The sequence below is a fragment of the Orycteropus afer genome, unplaced genomic scaffold (assembly GCF_000298275.1).
Source record: "Orycteropus afer afer isolate SDZICR_OR568_19922 unplaced genomic scaffold, OryAfe1.0 scaffold00130, whole genome shotgun sequence".
Taxonomy (NCBI): Eukaryota; Metazoa; Chordata; class Mammalia; order Tubulidentata; family Orycteropodidae; genus Orycteropus; species Orycteropus afer.
In genome coordinates, this window is record NW_006921717.1 from 1,554,168 (window position 1) to 1,566,523 (window position 12,356).

The following is a 12,356-nucleotide window of genomic DNA, read 5'->3' on the forward strand; positions in this document are numbered from 1 at the left end:
GACTCACAGCGCCCCTAGAGGATAGAGTGGAACTGCACCACAGGGTTTCCAAGGCTCTCTTTACCAAAAAAGCCCAAACCACAAAAAAAACCCCACAGCTGTGGAGTCAATTCTGACTCACAGCGCCTCTAGAGGACAGAGCGGAACCCGTAGAGTTTTCAAGGCTGTCAGTCTTTATAGAAACAGACTGCTTCTTCTTTCTTCTACGGAGCAGCTGGTGGGTTTGAACCACCAACCTTTCAGTTAAGGGCTGAATGCCTTAGCCACTGCACCACCAGGGGGCCTTCAGAATGACAAGAGGAGCTATTATATAATCCCTATTTTACAGGTGAGAAAGCTGAGGGACAGGGAGTTAAGTGACTTGCCCAGGGCCACACAGCTAGTAAGGATTTGAACCCAGGCCTCAGCGTCTGTGCCAGCAACCACTGGGCTGCACTTCCACAATGACAGACGTCTTCCCCAGGTGACTGGTGTCCCCAGTTCTAGACACACCAGGTGGACTCTCATCAGACCCCTGTCCCAGTTGATGGAGGGGGTGAAGGAGGCAATGGGTGAGGTCGTGAGGGGCACAGCCAGGCTGCGGCAGAGGTTGGCCCCAGCGTGTTGGCCCTTGGCTATCCTCCAGGACCGAGACTTCCAGCCCCTGCGGACTGGCGCGCCCATGTTCCAGCTGTTCAGTGGCAAGACCGTGCTGTATGAGGGGGAGGCCACCGTGTACCCCATCTTCATCAATGAGGCCGCCTACTATGAGAAGGGCATTGCTCTCATCCAGACCGAGAAGTTCACTTTCCCCGTGCCCGCCTTGCCCCCGCTGAGCCCAGACCCCTAGCCCTGGCCACCCTGCTGGGCCTCAGCCTCGCCAGTCCTCACCCCCCAGGCCTCACTTTCCCAATCTATAAAGCAAACAGTGTCCAGGGCTCTGGTCATGTTATCTGTCCTATATGGCTCCTCTCTAGCTGAGGAGGTGGGTGGAAGGAGGCAGGCTTGGCCTTCAGCTGGCCCCGTGTGCCTCCGACAAGCTGTATGTCCTGGGGCCAGTGGGGTGTCTCTGCAGCTGTCCGTCATCCCCTGGGGCAGACACCACAGTGTGAGGAAGAGTCCAGGAAGGACTGTTCTGGGGCCAGCAGAAGGCCTTCCAAGCGTGGCCATGGCCCAGAGGTGGGCCTCAATCCCTAAAGCCCTGGGCCCAGAGCTTCAGTCTGGGGAGAGCAGAGGCATGCACCCAGGTATGTCCACACACATGTGTGTTCATCCATGTGTGGCCACCCTGTGCACACGTGCTTCCACAGTGTTCCTCTGAGGGGTCAGTGTGTGGCCTGGAGCACAGCCCAGGTAGGCGTTTCCTGGTACATCATGCATTTACGTGTGTGAACACGTGTGTAAGATTGCCAGCACCCGTGGGGGCTCAGGGTGAGCCCAGGGGTGCAGCTCTGTGCCCTCAGGTCAGCAGCCACCAGGACACAGAAGAGCGGCCTTGGGTGGGGACAGAGGGAAGTCCCAGTAGGCCCAGGCTTGTCTCCACCACTGTGCCTCAGTGTCCTGTGTGAGGGGAGCTGGCAGGCTCCTGCCCAGGCACTCCCTGCAGGGTGACCATGGCCCTGACCTGGGGGAGCAGGGCGGCCCACAGCCTCGCCCCAGCCACACCCCGCCGCCGGACGGCAGGGCTGGGGGAGCCCTCCCCGGCTCTGCGCCCTCCTGGCGGCCTGGCCCATCCATCTCCCCGCGGCCATGGCTGCCACACCACCGCCTGATATCGAGCGGCGAGATGAGAAGGTGTGAAGGATAGGAAGGCGCCAGGGACGGGCTGGCAGGCAAGATGGATGAGGTGGCAGGGGGCCAGCCGGGAGGGGATGTGGGGGAGCCTGTGGCGTGTGTGTGTGTGTGTGTGTGTGTGTGAGAGAGAGAGAGAGAGAGAGAGTGGGGGTATCCGTGTGCATGCTGTCTGTGTGGCAGGTGGGGTAGTATGTGTTAGGAACCCAGGGAGCCCCAGGCTGGCTCACCCCGGATGTCTGAGTTGACTTGAGGCTGGAGGTAAGATCCTCCAAGCCCTCTGCCATCTCTCCCAGCTCCTCACTCACCCCACTGTGGATCTTGGGACACGGTGGCAGGCCACACCCCACGGGGTGGCCCTGGGAGCTGTTGAGACTTTATCACCAGCACAGAGCACCCCCATCTTACCCTGGCCCACAGCACCAGCAGCAACTTCCTTCCCTGTAGCTGGTGGGTCTGTGCCAGGGGTCACCCTCTGTCCTCACATGCCCCTAGGGCCAGCCCTTAGCTCCACACACTGTGACCTGAACTGGCAGACTCCTCGGAGCTAGAGGGACGAGGGGTCTAGCCCCTGGCTTGAGGCCCAACCCTTAGCCTCACTGAGCCCCTTCTGAGGCCTGCTCTGCTACCACCACGTGTCTAGCACCAGGCTTGGGAAGGGGCCTGGGGGCAGTCCGGCTGATCTTGGGGGCCAGGTGCTCTGGCCTGGGAGGCTCCCCAGGCCGTAAGGTATAGCTCAGCTGGCTGGTGTTGGCTTAGCGGGTCCCCTCCCTGCCTTACCAGTGGTCCCTGCGTCCCCTGAACACTCACCCCCAGGACAGGCTGGGGACAGCCTGGAGGAGGCACCCCGTCGGGCTGGAGAGAACATACAGACCTCGGACAGAGGGGAGGCCCACCCCAGAGGTGTCTGACCTGGGCGGCCTCAGTGTCTGCTTTAGGCACCATCAACTGACCCAACCCCAGCTTCAAGACGGAGGCCTACTGCCCCCAGCTGCGCTAGCCTGGTCCCTGCCACCCACACTAGACCACCCCAAACAGAAGAGAAAGGCACTTAGGTCAGCTGGGGAAACTGAGGCACTGAGCCTGCCAGAGGCCTGCCAGTGCCGGCCGGCTCATTGGGCCTGGCTGTCAGGAGAAGCCAACTTCCTGCTCCCAGCCTGGAGCTCTGACAACACCCGCGGCAGCTCCTCCCTTGCCAATTTCATGTCAAGCATCCCCAGCAATTGCACCAGATCCTGCTGGGCTACCCTGGCCCCAGGTCAGGGGTCTGGGCCCTGGTGAGAGGGCACCAGCGTCTGCCATTCCGTCCTCGGTGCCTCCCCCCCGCCCCGGCCTCCCCAGGCCCTGCCAGCCCCCCTGCTCCCCGCCCCACCAGCAGCCAGGCCCTGGCCCCTATGGACCTCCCAGCCCATCCTGGAGATGGGCCCCGCCCTGCGCCTGGGCCCATTGATCGGGAATGGCTGGGGGCTCTCAGCTGGGGAGGGGAGGGCAGGCTTTGCAACGTCACAGCCTCCCACCTGCCCTCCTCTGCCCAGCATTGGTCCCGCAGCCAGCCTTGGACAGTACAGTCTGAGAGGACGGCTTAGAGGGGCCCCTGCACACCCGACAGCCAGCAGCCCACCTGTGAGGCCAGGAGAAGAGACCTGAGACGTGTACGAAGGACAGTCGAGACAGAAGGACAGTTCTGAGGAGGCCGGAGAGCTGGGCTGTGGCCGCCGAGTGGACGTGGAGACTGGCAGGCTGACCAGCCATCCCGCAGGGAGAGCCCCTTCGTGCAGCACAGCCCGACTCCAGCCACGAAGGCCTCGGCAGGCTGGGGTCCCCATGGCAGGTAGGGTGTCGGCAGCGAGGCTGCCTGAGGGCAGGGCTCAGGCTTCAGGGTGGGGCAGGGCCGGCACTGGGCTTGGGGGCCATGGACACCCCCTGGACCCCAGGCTGTGGATAAGTGGGTGGGCAGGGGCACCCCAAGCAGGTCTGGGAGCCCTTCAGGGCCAGGGTAATGGGCTCACAGCTGCCCAAGTACAAGCTCGGGGATCTGACAGGTGGGGGTCAGAGCCATTTCTGGGAGGTGAGGCCCCACCAGGCGTGTGATCTTGGGCCTGTCCCTGCCCTTCCTTGGGCCCCTTCAGAATCAGGCTGGGGGCCTGGACCAAAGGCCCTTCATTTGCCGTCCTGACCTGGCCCACAGGGGTCTGGCCTTCAGAGGAACTGGGCAGAGACCAGCCTTCCAGAGTTCCGGAAAACACTGAGGGGGATAGATTAATTTGGGCGGGCCACGGGTGGGCTTATAGAAGACTCAGGAGCCAGGGGCTGTGAAGCCCAGCCAAGCCATGAGCCATACCCCTTAGCGCCCCTCATCACGGACCCTGGGAACTGCTTTCTGGTTGCCTGGCACAGGTCGGGGGACATCGGAGCACCTATCTCTGGGCTTCAGGGTCCTCTGGGGGTACAACCCTGACACTACCCACCCCTCTCAGGGGCTTTGGGAGAGACCACTGTACCCTGCCCTGCAGGCTGCAGAAACGCTGAGGGCTTCAGTGAGGTGCCATCTCACACACGTGGCTCTGGGGGCTGCTGAGGCAAGGACCACAGGCCTGGGCCACATGCACCCACCAAGACCCTACTACGCACCAGCCCTGGGCAGCTCTGCCCCCTGTCACCTCATAAGACACCCTCCCTCCCCTTCTCCATCTGTCTGTCCCTCTGTCCGTCTGTGTATCCCACATCCAACATTCCCCCTCTGCTCAGGGGAGCCCACTGTTTTACAAGGGTGTGAACGCCCCAAAGCCACTGGGCAGGGGACACTGCTGGGAAGCCCTGTCCCTGGTCCCCAGTCACTGCTGTTCCCCGGCCCCGCCTGGCACTCTGCCCTTGTGAGGTTTCTTTGAACTGATAGACCTGTTCTCAGGATTAAAGTTAGCAGTGGGCTTTTGTGCAATGCCCATGCCAAGGTTGCAATTGGAAACTGAGTCTTTAGACATAAGTGAGACCCAGGCAGGATAGCTTGGGCTACCGGAGGCAGGTGATCGAGGGCAGGGATGATAAGAGTAATTGGCAGCTAACGGCCCCCAGCCGTGGGAAGCCCCACCTCTCACGGCCACCAGCAGATCTCTGGGCATTTATTGAGGGCCGACTGGGCACGCTGTCGTCACTAACCCTCACACTGGCCCTGGGGCAGGTATTAAGAACCTCTTGTGGTAAAACCCCTTGTAAATGGAGGCTCCGGGAGGTGCGGTATCTGGCTCCAGGCCACATGGACCCACAGTGACTCAAAGATGCTCTGGGGAGAAAGACGGGTGTGGTCCTCGCCCTCCAGGAGCTTGCAGGGAAGACAGACCTTGAAATGAATAGGTATTTAACCTCCGGAAGTGATGCTGAGGAGGCTGCTGTGGCAACACACAGGCCTGCAGTCAGGGAAGGCTTCCTGGAGGAAGAGGTGTCTAGGTGCAACCTGAAGATGAGAGCTGGCCGGGTGATGAGTGGGGGGCAAAGTGAGGCAGGCAGCACCCACATTTCCAGTCCTCTCTTCTCAGCCTTCCTCTCTGCCGGCCTCCGCATACTCGCACCCTCGGAGACCTGCACCCTGCCAGTGGCCAGCTCCAGCTCCCAGCTCCAGCAGGGTCCTCCCTTCCCACCAGGCCCTTGCACTGGCTCCCCCAGAGACCCAGCCATGGCTGAACCCACTGGGCAGGGCCCCAAGAACCCTCGAGTGTCCTGCGTGACAGTGCAGCTGGAGATGAAGGCTCTGTGGGACCAGTTCAACCAGCTCGGCACAGAGATGATAGTCACCAAGGCCGGCAGGTGTGGGCAGCAGGGGTGGGCAGGGCAGGGGCGGTGTGGGGCTGGATGTGGGCGGGGTGGGGCGTGGGCGGGGCCTGGGCATGGGCGGGGCGAGCGAGGCACTTGGACTGCTAAGCTCCCGCCTCCCGCAGGAGAATGTTCCCTACCTTCCAGGTGAAGATCTTGGGCATGGACACACTGGCGGACTATGCCTTGCTCATGGACTTTGTGCCCCTGGACGACAAGAGATACAGGTCTGGGCCGGCCAGGGTAACAGCCTTTGAGGGTCTCCAATGCTGAGACCGCAGCAGGATCTCAGGCAGGGGCCAGTCTGAGCAATGGCCGGGGGTTCCAGTCTAGTCCAACGGCAGGAGGGGGCCCAGCTAAGGAGGTGTGACATGGGCTGAGACCCACCCTGGGGTAGGGGGCTAGCTAGCCTGGGGCAGGCAGAGTGGTCTAGTCCAGGGCAGCAGTGTTACCCGGTCCTCAGCCAGGTGCAGCCCCAAGGACTCAGGGCCTAGTGTGTTCCCTGGGCCTCAGAGTCACGCCTCCCACTTGGGCTGGTGCATGGGGAGGCCAGCACTAGGTGGAGACAGTCGGGGGAGTCAGCCATGGCCCCCGTGTCCCACCAGCCTTGGTCAGACATGGCCCCAGGTGGGGCAGCCACTGAGGGGCTGGGGGATGGAGACTGACACCCTGGCCACCTGGCTCTGCTCCCCAGGTATGCCTTCCACAGTTCAGCCTGGCTGGTGGCTGGCAAGGCGGACCCAGCCACTCCAGGCCGCGTGCACTTCCACCCCGACTCTCCAGCCAAGGGTGCACAGTGGATGCGTCAGATCGTGTCCTTTGACAAGCTCAAGCTGACCAACAACCTGCTGGATGACAATGGCCATGTGAGGCCTGGGCCATGGTGGAGTGGAGGGGGCTGTGCTGGGCCGGGGCCATGGCATGGGGAGGGGCCTGGACCTGGTGGGTGGGTGTGGCCTGGGCATGGGGGCGGGGCCTGGACCTGCAGGGCTGCTTCCTTCCCGTGTTGAGTCCTGGAGCCTGGGCTGGTCTGGCCTTTGGTGCCCAGCACCCCTGCCCGCTGCTGAGGCCCAAGGCAGGGAGGCTGAGCCCACCTGGCTGGAAGTCAGCCAGCCAAGGGGACTGTCTAGGCAGCAGGGGAGGTGCAGTGGGAGTGGGAGAGTGTCTCATCACACATAGTCATGTGAGGCCCACCACCACCCAGTCCCCACCTTCACGCACCTCATGAGACCCCAGGGCCATGCTGCACCAGCGCATTTACAGAGACCTTCATCTGACCAACAGTCTTGCAGAACACCTCCCACGGCCCAGGCCTGCTGTGGGTGCCGGCCACAGCACTGTCCACTCGGGGTCAGAGACAAAGTGCCCTGCCCTCCAGAGGCTCACGTCCTAGGGTGGTGTGGGGGCCAGATGGTAAACGTTCATCAGACAGTGATGAATGCCAAACAGCTAAAGGGGCCAGGCAGGGGGTGGAGACCTAGAGTGGCCACTCCACCAGGGACGGATCAGGGTTGGCCAAGTTTGAAAAGGAATCTGAAGGTGTTGGAGGGAACGTGTGCTTATCTAAAGAGGAGCTGTTCCAGGCAGAAGGAATAGCAGTGCACAGGCCCCGAGGTCAGAGGGGGTGGAGCAAGTTCAAGAAAGTGCAAGGAGTCCTCCCCTCCCCTCACATGGCTAGGGGAGCCTGGGAGGACAGCGATCAGGCCAGGCCGTGGAGAGGGCTCTGGCTTGTCCTTCTGTGTGGGAGGGGCACCACGGGAATTTTGAGCAGGGCCTGATGGCTGCTGTGTGCAGAATGGACGTGTGGCAAGGTGGAGACAGGAATCCAGGAGGAAATGCTGGTGGCTGGGCTGCATGGAGGCCGTGGGTGGGAGAGGTGGTCAGCTTCCAGCGAGTTTGGAGGGTACAGATGACCGTTAGGATGTGGGGTGTGTGGAAAGGAGAAGAGGAACCAGAGACCCCCAAAACCAAGAATAGCTAGGCTGGGCCCCAGCTGGAGCGGCCTTGGAGGCCTGCAGGAGCCGTGGGGGTCTCTGCCCCCGGGGAGGGGGACTTCACCCAGAGGAAGGGTCTGCCGCCCCTCCCCCCAGATCATCCTCAACTCCATGCACCGGTACCAGCCCCGCTTCCACGTGGTCTTTGTGGACCCGCGTAAGGACAGTGAGCGCTATGCCCAGGAGAACTTCAAGACCTTTATCTTCACGGAGACCCAGTTCACGGCTGTCACGGCATACCAGAACCACCGGGTAGGTCAGGCACCACTCAGGATACACCAGCCTGTTTCCTGAGGGTGGAGACTGAGGCCCCAGGCTCTTGGTCCACAGACAGGCAGACCCCACCTATCCTTCACTGGGGCTCAGTGGGCATCTCCCCACTCATTTCCCTGCCTTCACAGCCACTGGCTCGGGGTCCCTGGGCCAAAAGGCCTGGGTCCTAGGGCCTTCTGATTGGGGGTCTAGGGAGGATAGAGTGGCTGGGCTGCACCCCACAGCCTCTCCCTGGTTTGGGGATGCCTGCACTAATCTAACTCTCTTCTCTCTGCAGATCACCCAGCTGAAAATTGCCAGCAACCCTTTTGCCAAAGGCTTTAGAGACAGTGATCCGGATTCCTGGTACCTTCCAGCCCTGGCCGGCTCTGCCCAACAACAGCCCTGCCCCAGCCCCTCCCAGGGCTCTCCTAAGACTCTGGTGGGCCACCCTCAGGGCCTACCCTCGGCTCCTGACTCTGGTCCCGTGCCCACTGACTTCCTGGGTCCCACCACCTGACTCTGCCCATGATGGCTACCCTGGGTTCTTCACCTTAACTACCTCACTCTTGCCTGCCCCATCTCAGGCTTGTGTCCCCACGGCCCCTGCTCAGTGTCCCGGCCCAAAGTCGAAGCAGCCTGAGTTCCTGCCCGCTGAAGGGCCCCACAGAGCAGGAGAAAGGTAAGCCCTCAGCCCGGTCCCAGCCAGCCAGTCCCCAGGCCACTGACACAGTTGGACCACAGCTTGGTGAGAAGACACAAGGAGACAGGCCACGAGGCCACCAGGGAGGGGCTTCCCACACTGAACAGTGCCATTGGGCACCTGTGTGGACACGGGGTGGGGGAGGGCAGAGAGTTCTAAGCCAATATGGGGTCCGGAGCAGAGAGAACAGGACAGGGAGTGTCAGGTGGGCTTCCTGAAGGAGGTGGTTCTGGAGCTGGGCCTGGGGGGACTGGGAAGGGCTTGGACAGACGGAAAGCATCGGCAAAGGCTGCGAGGCAGCTTCCTGGGGTGGGCGGAGTGGGAACCAGGAAAGGGCAAGCCCAGGATGAGGGCTGCAGGTGTGGGGGGAAGTCTGGGGCCCACTCAGACCATCTCCTCCTTCAGACCCCAACAAAGCCCCAGCCTCCACCTCAAGGACCTCTGCTCGGCTCCACCATCAGCTGCTGGCTCCCCCTGAGACCGTGCTCACCCCGGCCATCTACCAAAGCCTGTACCCTGGGGCTCCAAGCCCCCTCGGAGTCCCGAGGGCCAGATCAGCACCGTATCCTCTCCCCAAGATCCAAGCTGACAGGGATCAAGGGAGACTGCCCCTCCCAGAAGGGCTGGGGCTCCTGTCCCCCACCTCTGTGTGCCTGGGGCCTCACCAGGAGCCACAGTGATGAAGACCCATGGACAGAGTCCCCCCTGGAGAGGGCGACAGACCGTGCCCCGCTCCCTCCAGCCCTACCTGGCAGAGACCCTTTCTGTGGACGCCCAGAGAGCAAGGCTCCCTGCCCAGAGGCACACAAGGCTGGGGTCATGCCAGGCTTGGAACCAGGCCTCCTGCCTCCCATCCCAGGGACAGAGACTCCCACCGCCTCCCTCTTTGGGACTGACCCCCCCAGATCTTGCTCCCTTCCCTCCCTGCCCCCCAACATTAAACCATTTGGCATGGGTGGTCAGAGCACTTCTGTCTTCAGGGGTTGGGATGGGAGGGCCTCGGGGACACGCAGACCCAGGCCAGACCCCATCAGCCCTGTGACATCCCAAGCCTCTGGCCACTGCCATCCACATCCGGGGTGGTGGGGGAGCATGCGGTGATGGTGATACCCAACTGCGTGGCACCTGCCTGCTCTAGCAAAGCTGGGGCACCCCCTGCCACTCTGTGTGTAGCTGCTGCACGCAGAAGGGTCGTCTGGCCTCTGAGGAGCGAGGTCCAAAGTAGAACCCCCAAAGGCACTGACCATCACGGAGTGATCTGGAGTCCAATGAAGGCTTAAGGCAGGAGAGCGTCCTATACATAACAAACAAAATCAAACTCGCTGCCTTCTCCTAGCAACCCCTCCTTGGGTTTCCAAGGAGGTAACACTATGGAAGTAGATTGCCCAACCTTCCTTCTGAGGAGTGGCTGGTGGGTTTGAACCTACAGTCTTCTGGTTAGCAGTCAAGTGCCTTATGCACTAGGCCAACAGAACTCCCTTCCTAGAGATAGTGCCATTTAAACCGACTCCTAAGGAAGAAGGAACGGTGAGGGGGCGTAGGGGAAGAGCTCCAGGCCCTGGGAAAGAAAGGCTGAGCAAAGGCCTGGCGGCTGAAGCCGGGCTGAAGGACCAGGCTGGGAGCTGGCGCGCCACCCAGCGGCTCCGAGAGGGAGCGACTCCCGCGGCTCCCGGCCCGTCTTTGGCCCCCGTAGGCCTCCCAGATGCCGAGTCTGCACAGCTTTGCGGAGGGAAGGACACACGTAGGGGAGGGGAACGCGGGGTCCGGGAGGGCCCCAAAAGCCAGACTCCCGCACCCTGCGGTCGGAAGGGCTGGATCGGGTCGCCGGGCCTTGCGCGGCCGAGCAGTTCAAGGACCTGGACGACACTTCCCAGATCTCCCCAGCTCCACCGCCGCCGCTTCCCTCTCAGGCCTCTCTCATCCAGGCTCCGCCCGTCCCAGGCCCCTCCCCTTCAGGCCCCGCCCTTCCCCAGGCTCCGCCCCACCCAGGCTCTTCCCCAGTCCCATAGGACCAATCCCTTTCCGAGCCCGCCCGCTCCTCCCGGGACCGCCCCCTCATTTCGATTGGAGGCTCCTTTCTAGGCCCCGCCTTTAACCATGTCTCCGCCTTCGATTCCCTTCCAGGTCCCGCCCGGCGGCATCTCAATGCGAGTCTGGGGTCCAGCCCCGGCTAGCGCGCAGGCTCCGCCCACCGCGCAGGCACCGCCCCCTCCCATTCCGGAGCACCACGTGGTAGGAAGGGCGGGGCCTGAAGACCGAACTTCTCTGGGGGCCGCGCGCTGGTTGTCCCGGCCACGCCGGGCCGGACATGGTGCCCGACTGCCTGTCGGCGGAGGGCGAGCGGCGCTGCCGGCAGCTGCTGGCGCGGGCCACGGCTCGGTACCGTGCGCGGCCCGCGGGAGCCGCGGTGCTCGTGGCGCTGTGCTTGGTGCGCGGGGCCCCGGCACTGCTCTACACGCTGCGGTCCAGTCGCCTGGCCGGGAGGCACAAAGGCGACGTCAGGTACACGGCCGGGACTCCCTCCCTGCCCTGTAGGAGGCGGCAGAGCCCTGGGGGCGGCAGGCACTTAAGCTCTCCGCCCCTCCGTGTCCGCCTCTGCATAAAGGGTCCGTGAACGCCCATGCGCTCCTGGGCTGCGGCGAGGAGTTAGCGACCTGCGTACTCCGGCCCCGAACCTGGCGCCCCGCCCTCGCAGTTTGTCCTCTGCCACTCCGGCTGGGAATGCCTCTGAGCCGTTTTCGTCTCTCTAAAAGGCGGGACGCCGCCCCCTGCCGGCGAATGTGGAGAGGTTTAGGGCACGTCAAGGCTGCTGCCTCCTGCATCTTCCCCGCCCCCTTGGAAATTGGGGGCACCCTGTGGGGTCAATGTCAGCGCCTCTGGGTCTACCATAGGCAGCATTTGAGTGTCTGAACTGTAGGCCCTTCTTGCGCTATCTGCTAGGGCCTTAGCCCTGCCCAGGGCTGAGAGGGCCTCTGTGAGTCACCCCTTCCTCAGGGAGGTAAACTGAGCCCCCAGAGATCACGTGACCTGCCCACGGCCTCAGTGCAAGCCAAGGACAGAGGCAGAGTGTCCTTAAGGTGGGCCCTTTGCCACCGCCACCAGCATCCCAGACCCCTACCGTTCTGTGGCCCTAACAACCTGATGACCAGCCCCCTGTGCGGGCCCAGTTTCCCAGGCGGCAAGTGTGACCCTGATGACCAGGATGTGGTGCACACTGCCCTGCGGGAGACCCTGGAGGAGCTGGGTCTGGCCGTTCCTGAGCACCATGTGTGGGGGATCCTGCACCCCGTGTTCGACCAGGTGAGCCCTCCAGGTCAAGGCCACGGCCAGCCTGAGCCCATACACTCATCTGTTCCATGAAGCTCTGGGCTGGGAGGCAGGACTCCAGGGACTGGGGGAGGGGTCGTGGATGCCAGCTCAGGTAGAGCGGCCCAGCACCTGCCTGGCATCCACTTGTTTCATACCTACGACAGCTTTTGGGACAGGTATTTCTATCCTCCTGCGCTCTGGTGGCGTAGCGCCTAAGGCACTTGACTGCTAACCAGAAGGCTGGTGGTTCAAACCCACCAGCCATTCCTCAGAAGGAAGATTGGGCAATCTACTTCCGTAGTGATACCGCCTCAGAAACCCAAGGAGCGGTCGCTGTAAGTCGGATCCAACTCGAGGGCAGTGAGTTTGTTTGTTTTGTTTGTTTGTTTGCTGGCTCAGGAAGGAGCCCTGGTGGTGCATTGGTTAGGTGCTTGTGCACTAACTGAAAGGTCAGTAGTTTGAACCCACCAGCAGGTCCACAGGAAAAAGATATGGCAGTCTGCTTCTATAAAGATTACAGC

At 62.5% G+C, this 12,356-nt stretch overlaps 3 protein-coding genes across 3 annotated transcripts in view; all 3 read left to right on the forward strand.

Moving 5' to 3' along the window:
- ACY3 (aminoacylase 3) overlaps positions 1–829 on the forward strand; it is a 5,444-nt gene extending 4,615 nt beyond the window's left edge. Inside the window, exon 6 of the mRNA XM_007944933.1 lies at positions 626–829. Coding sequence (XP_007943124.1) covers positions 626–829 — 204 coding nt within the window. The remainder of the gene's footprint in view (positions 1–625) is intronic.
- Positions 830–1,728: 899 nt separating this feature from the next.
- On the forward strand, positions 1,729–9,206 carry TBX10 (T-box transcription factor 10). The gene is made up of 8 exons (XM_007944935.1): positions 1,729–1,773; positions 5,087–5,571; positions 5,703–5,804; positions 6,272–6,443; positions 7,668–7,823; positions 8,122–8,189; positions 8,411–8,505; positions 8,932–9,206. Exons 1-8 carry the CDS (start codon positions 1,729–1,731, stop codon positions 9,204–9,206), a joined length of 1,398 nt encoding a protein of 465 aa, XP_007943126.1.
- Positions 9,207–10,834: 1,628 nt separating this feature from the next.
- LOC103200425 (nucleoside diphosphate-linked moiety X motif 8-like) overlaps positions 10,835–12,356 on the forward strand; it is a 4,475-nt gene continuing 2,953 nt past the window's right edge. The window contains exons 1-2 of the mRNA XM_007944936.1: positions 10,835–11,028; positions 11,694–11,826. Of these exons, the coding sequence (XP_007943127.1) occupies positions 10,835–11,028; positions 11,694–11,826 (327 nt within the window). The remainder of the gene's footprint in view (positions 11,029–11,693; positions 11,827–12,356) is intronic.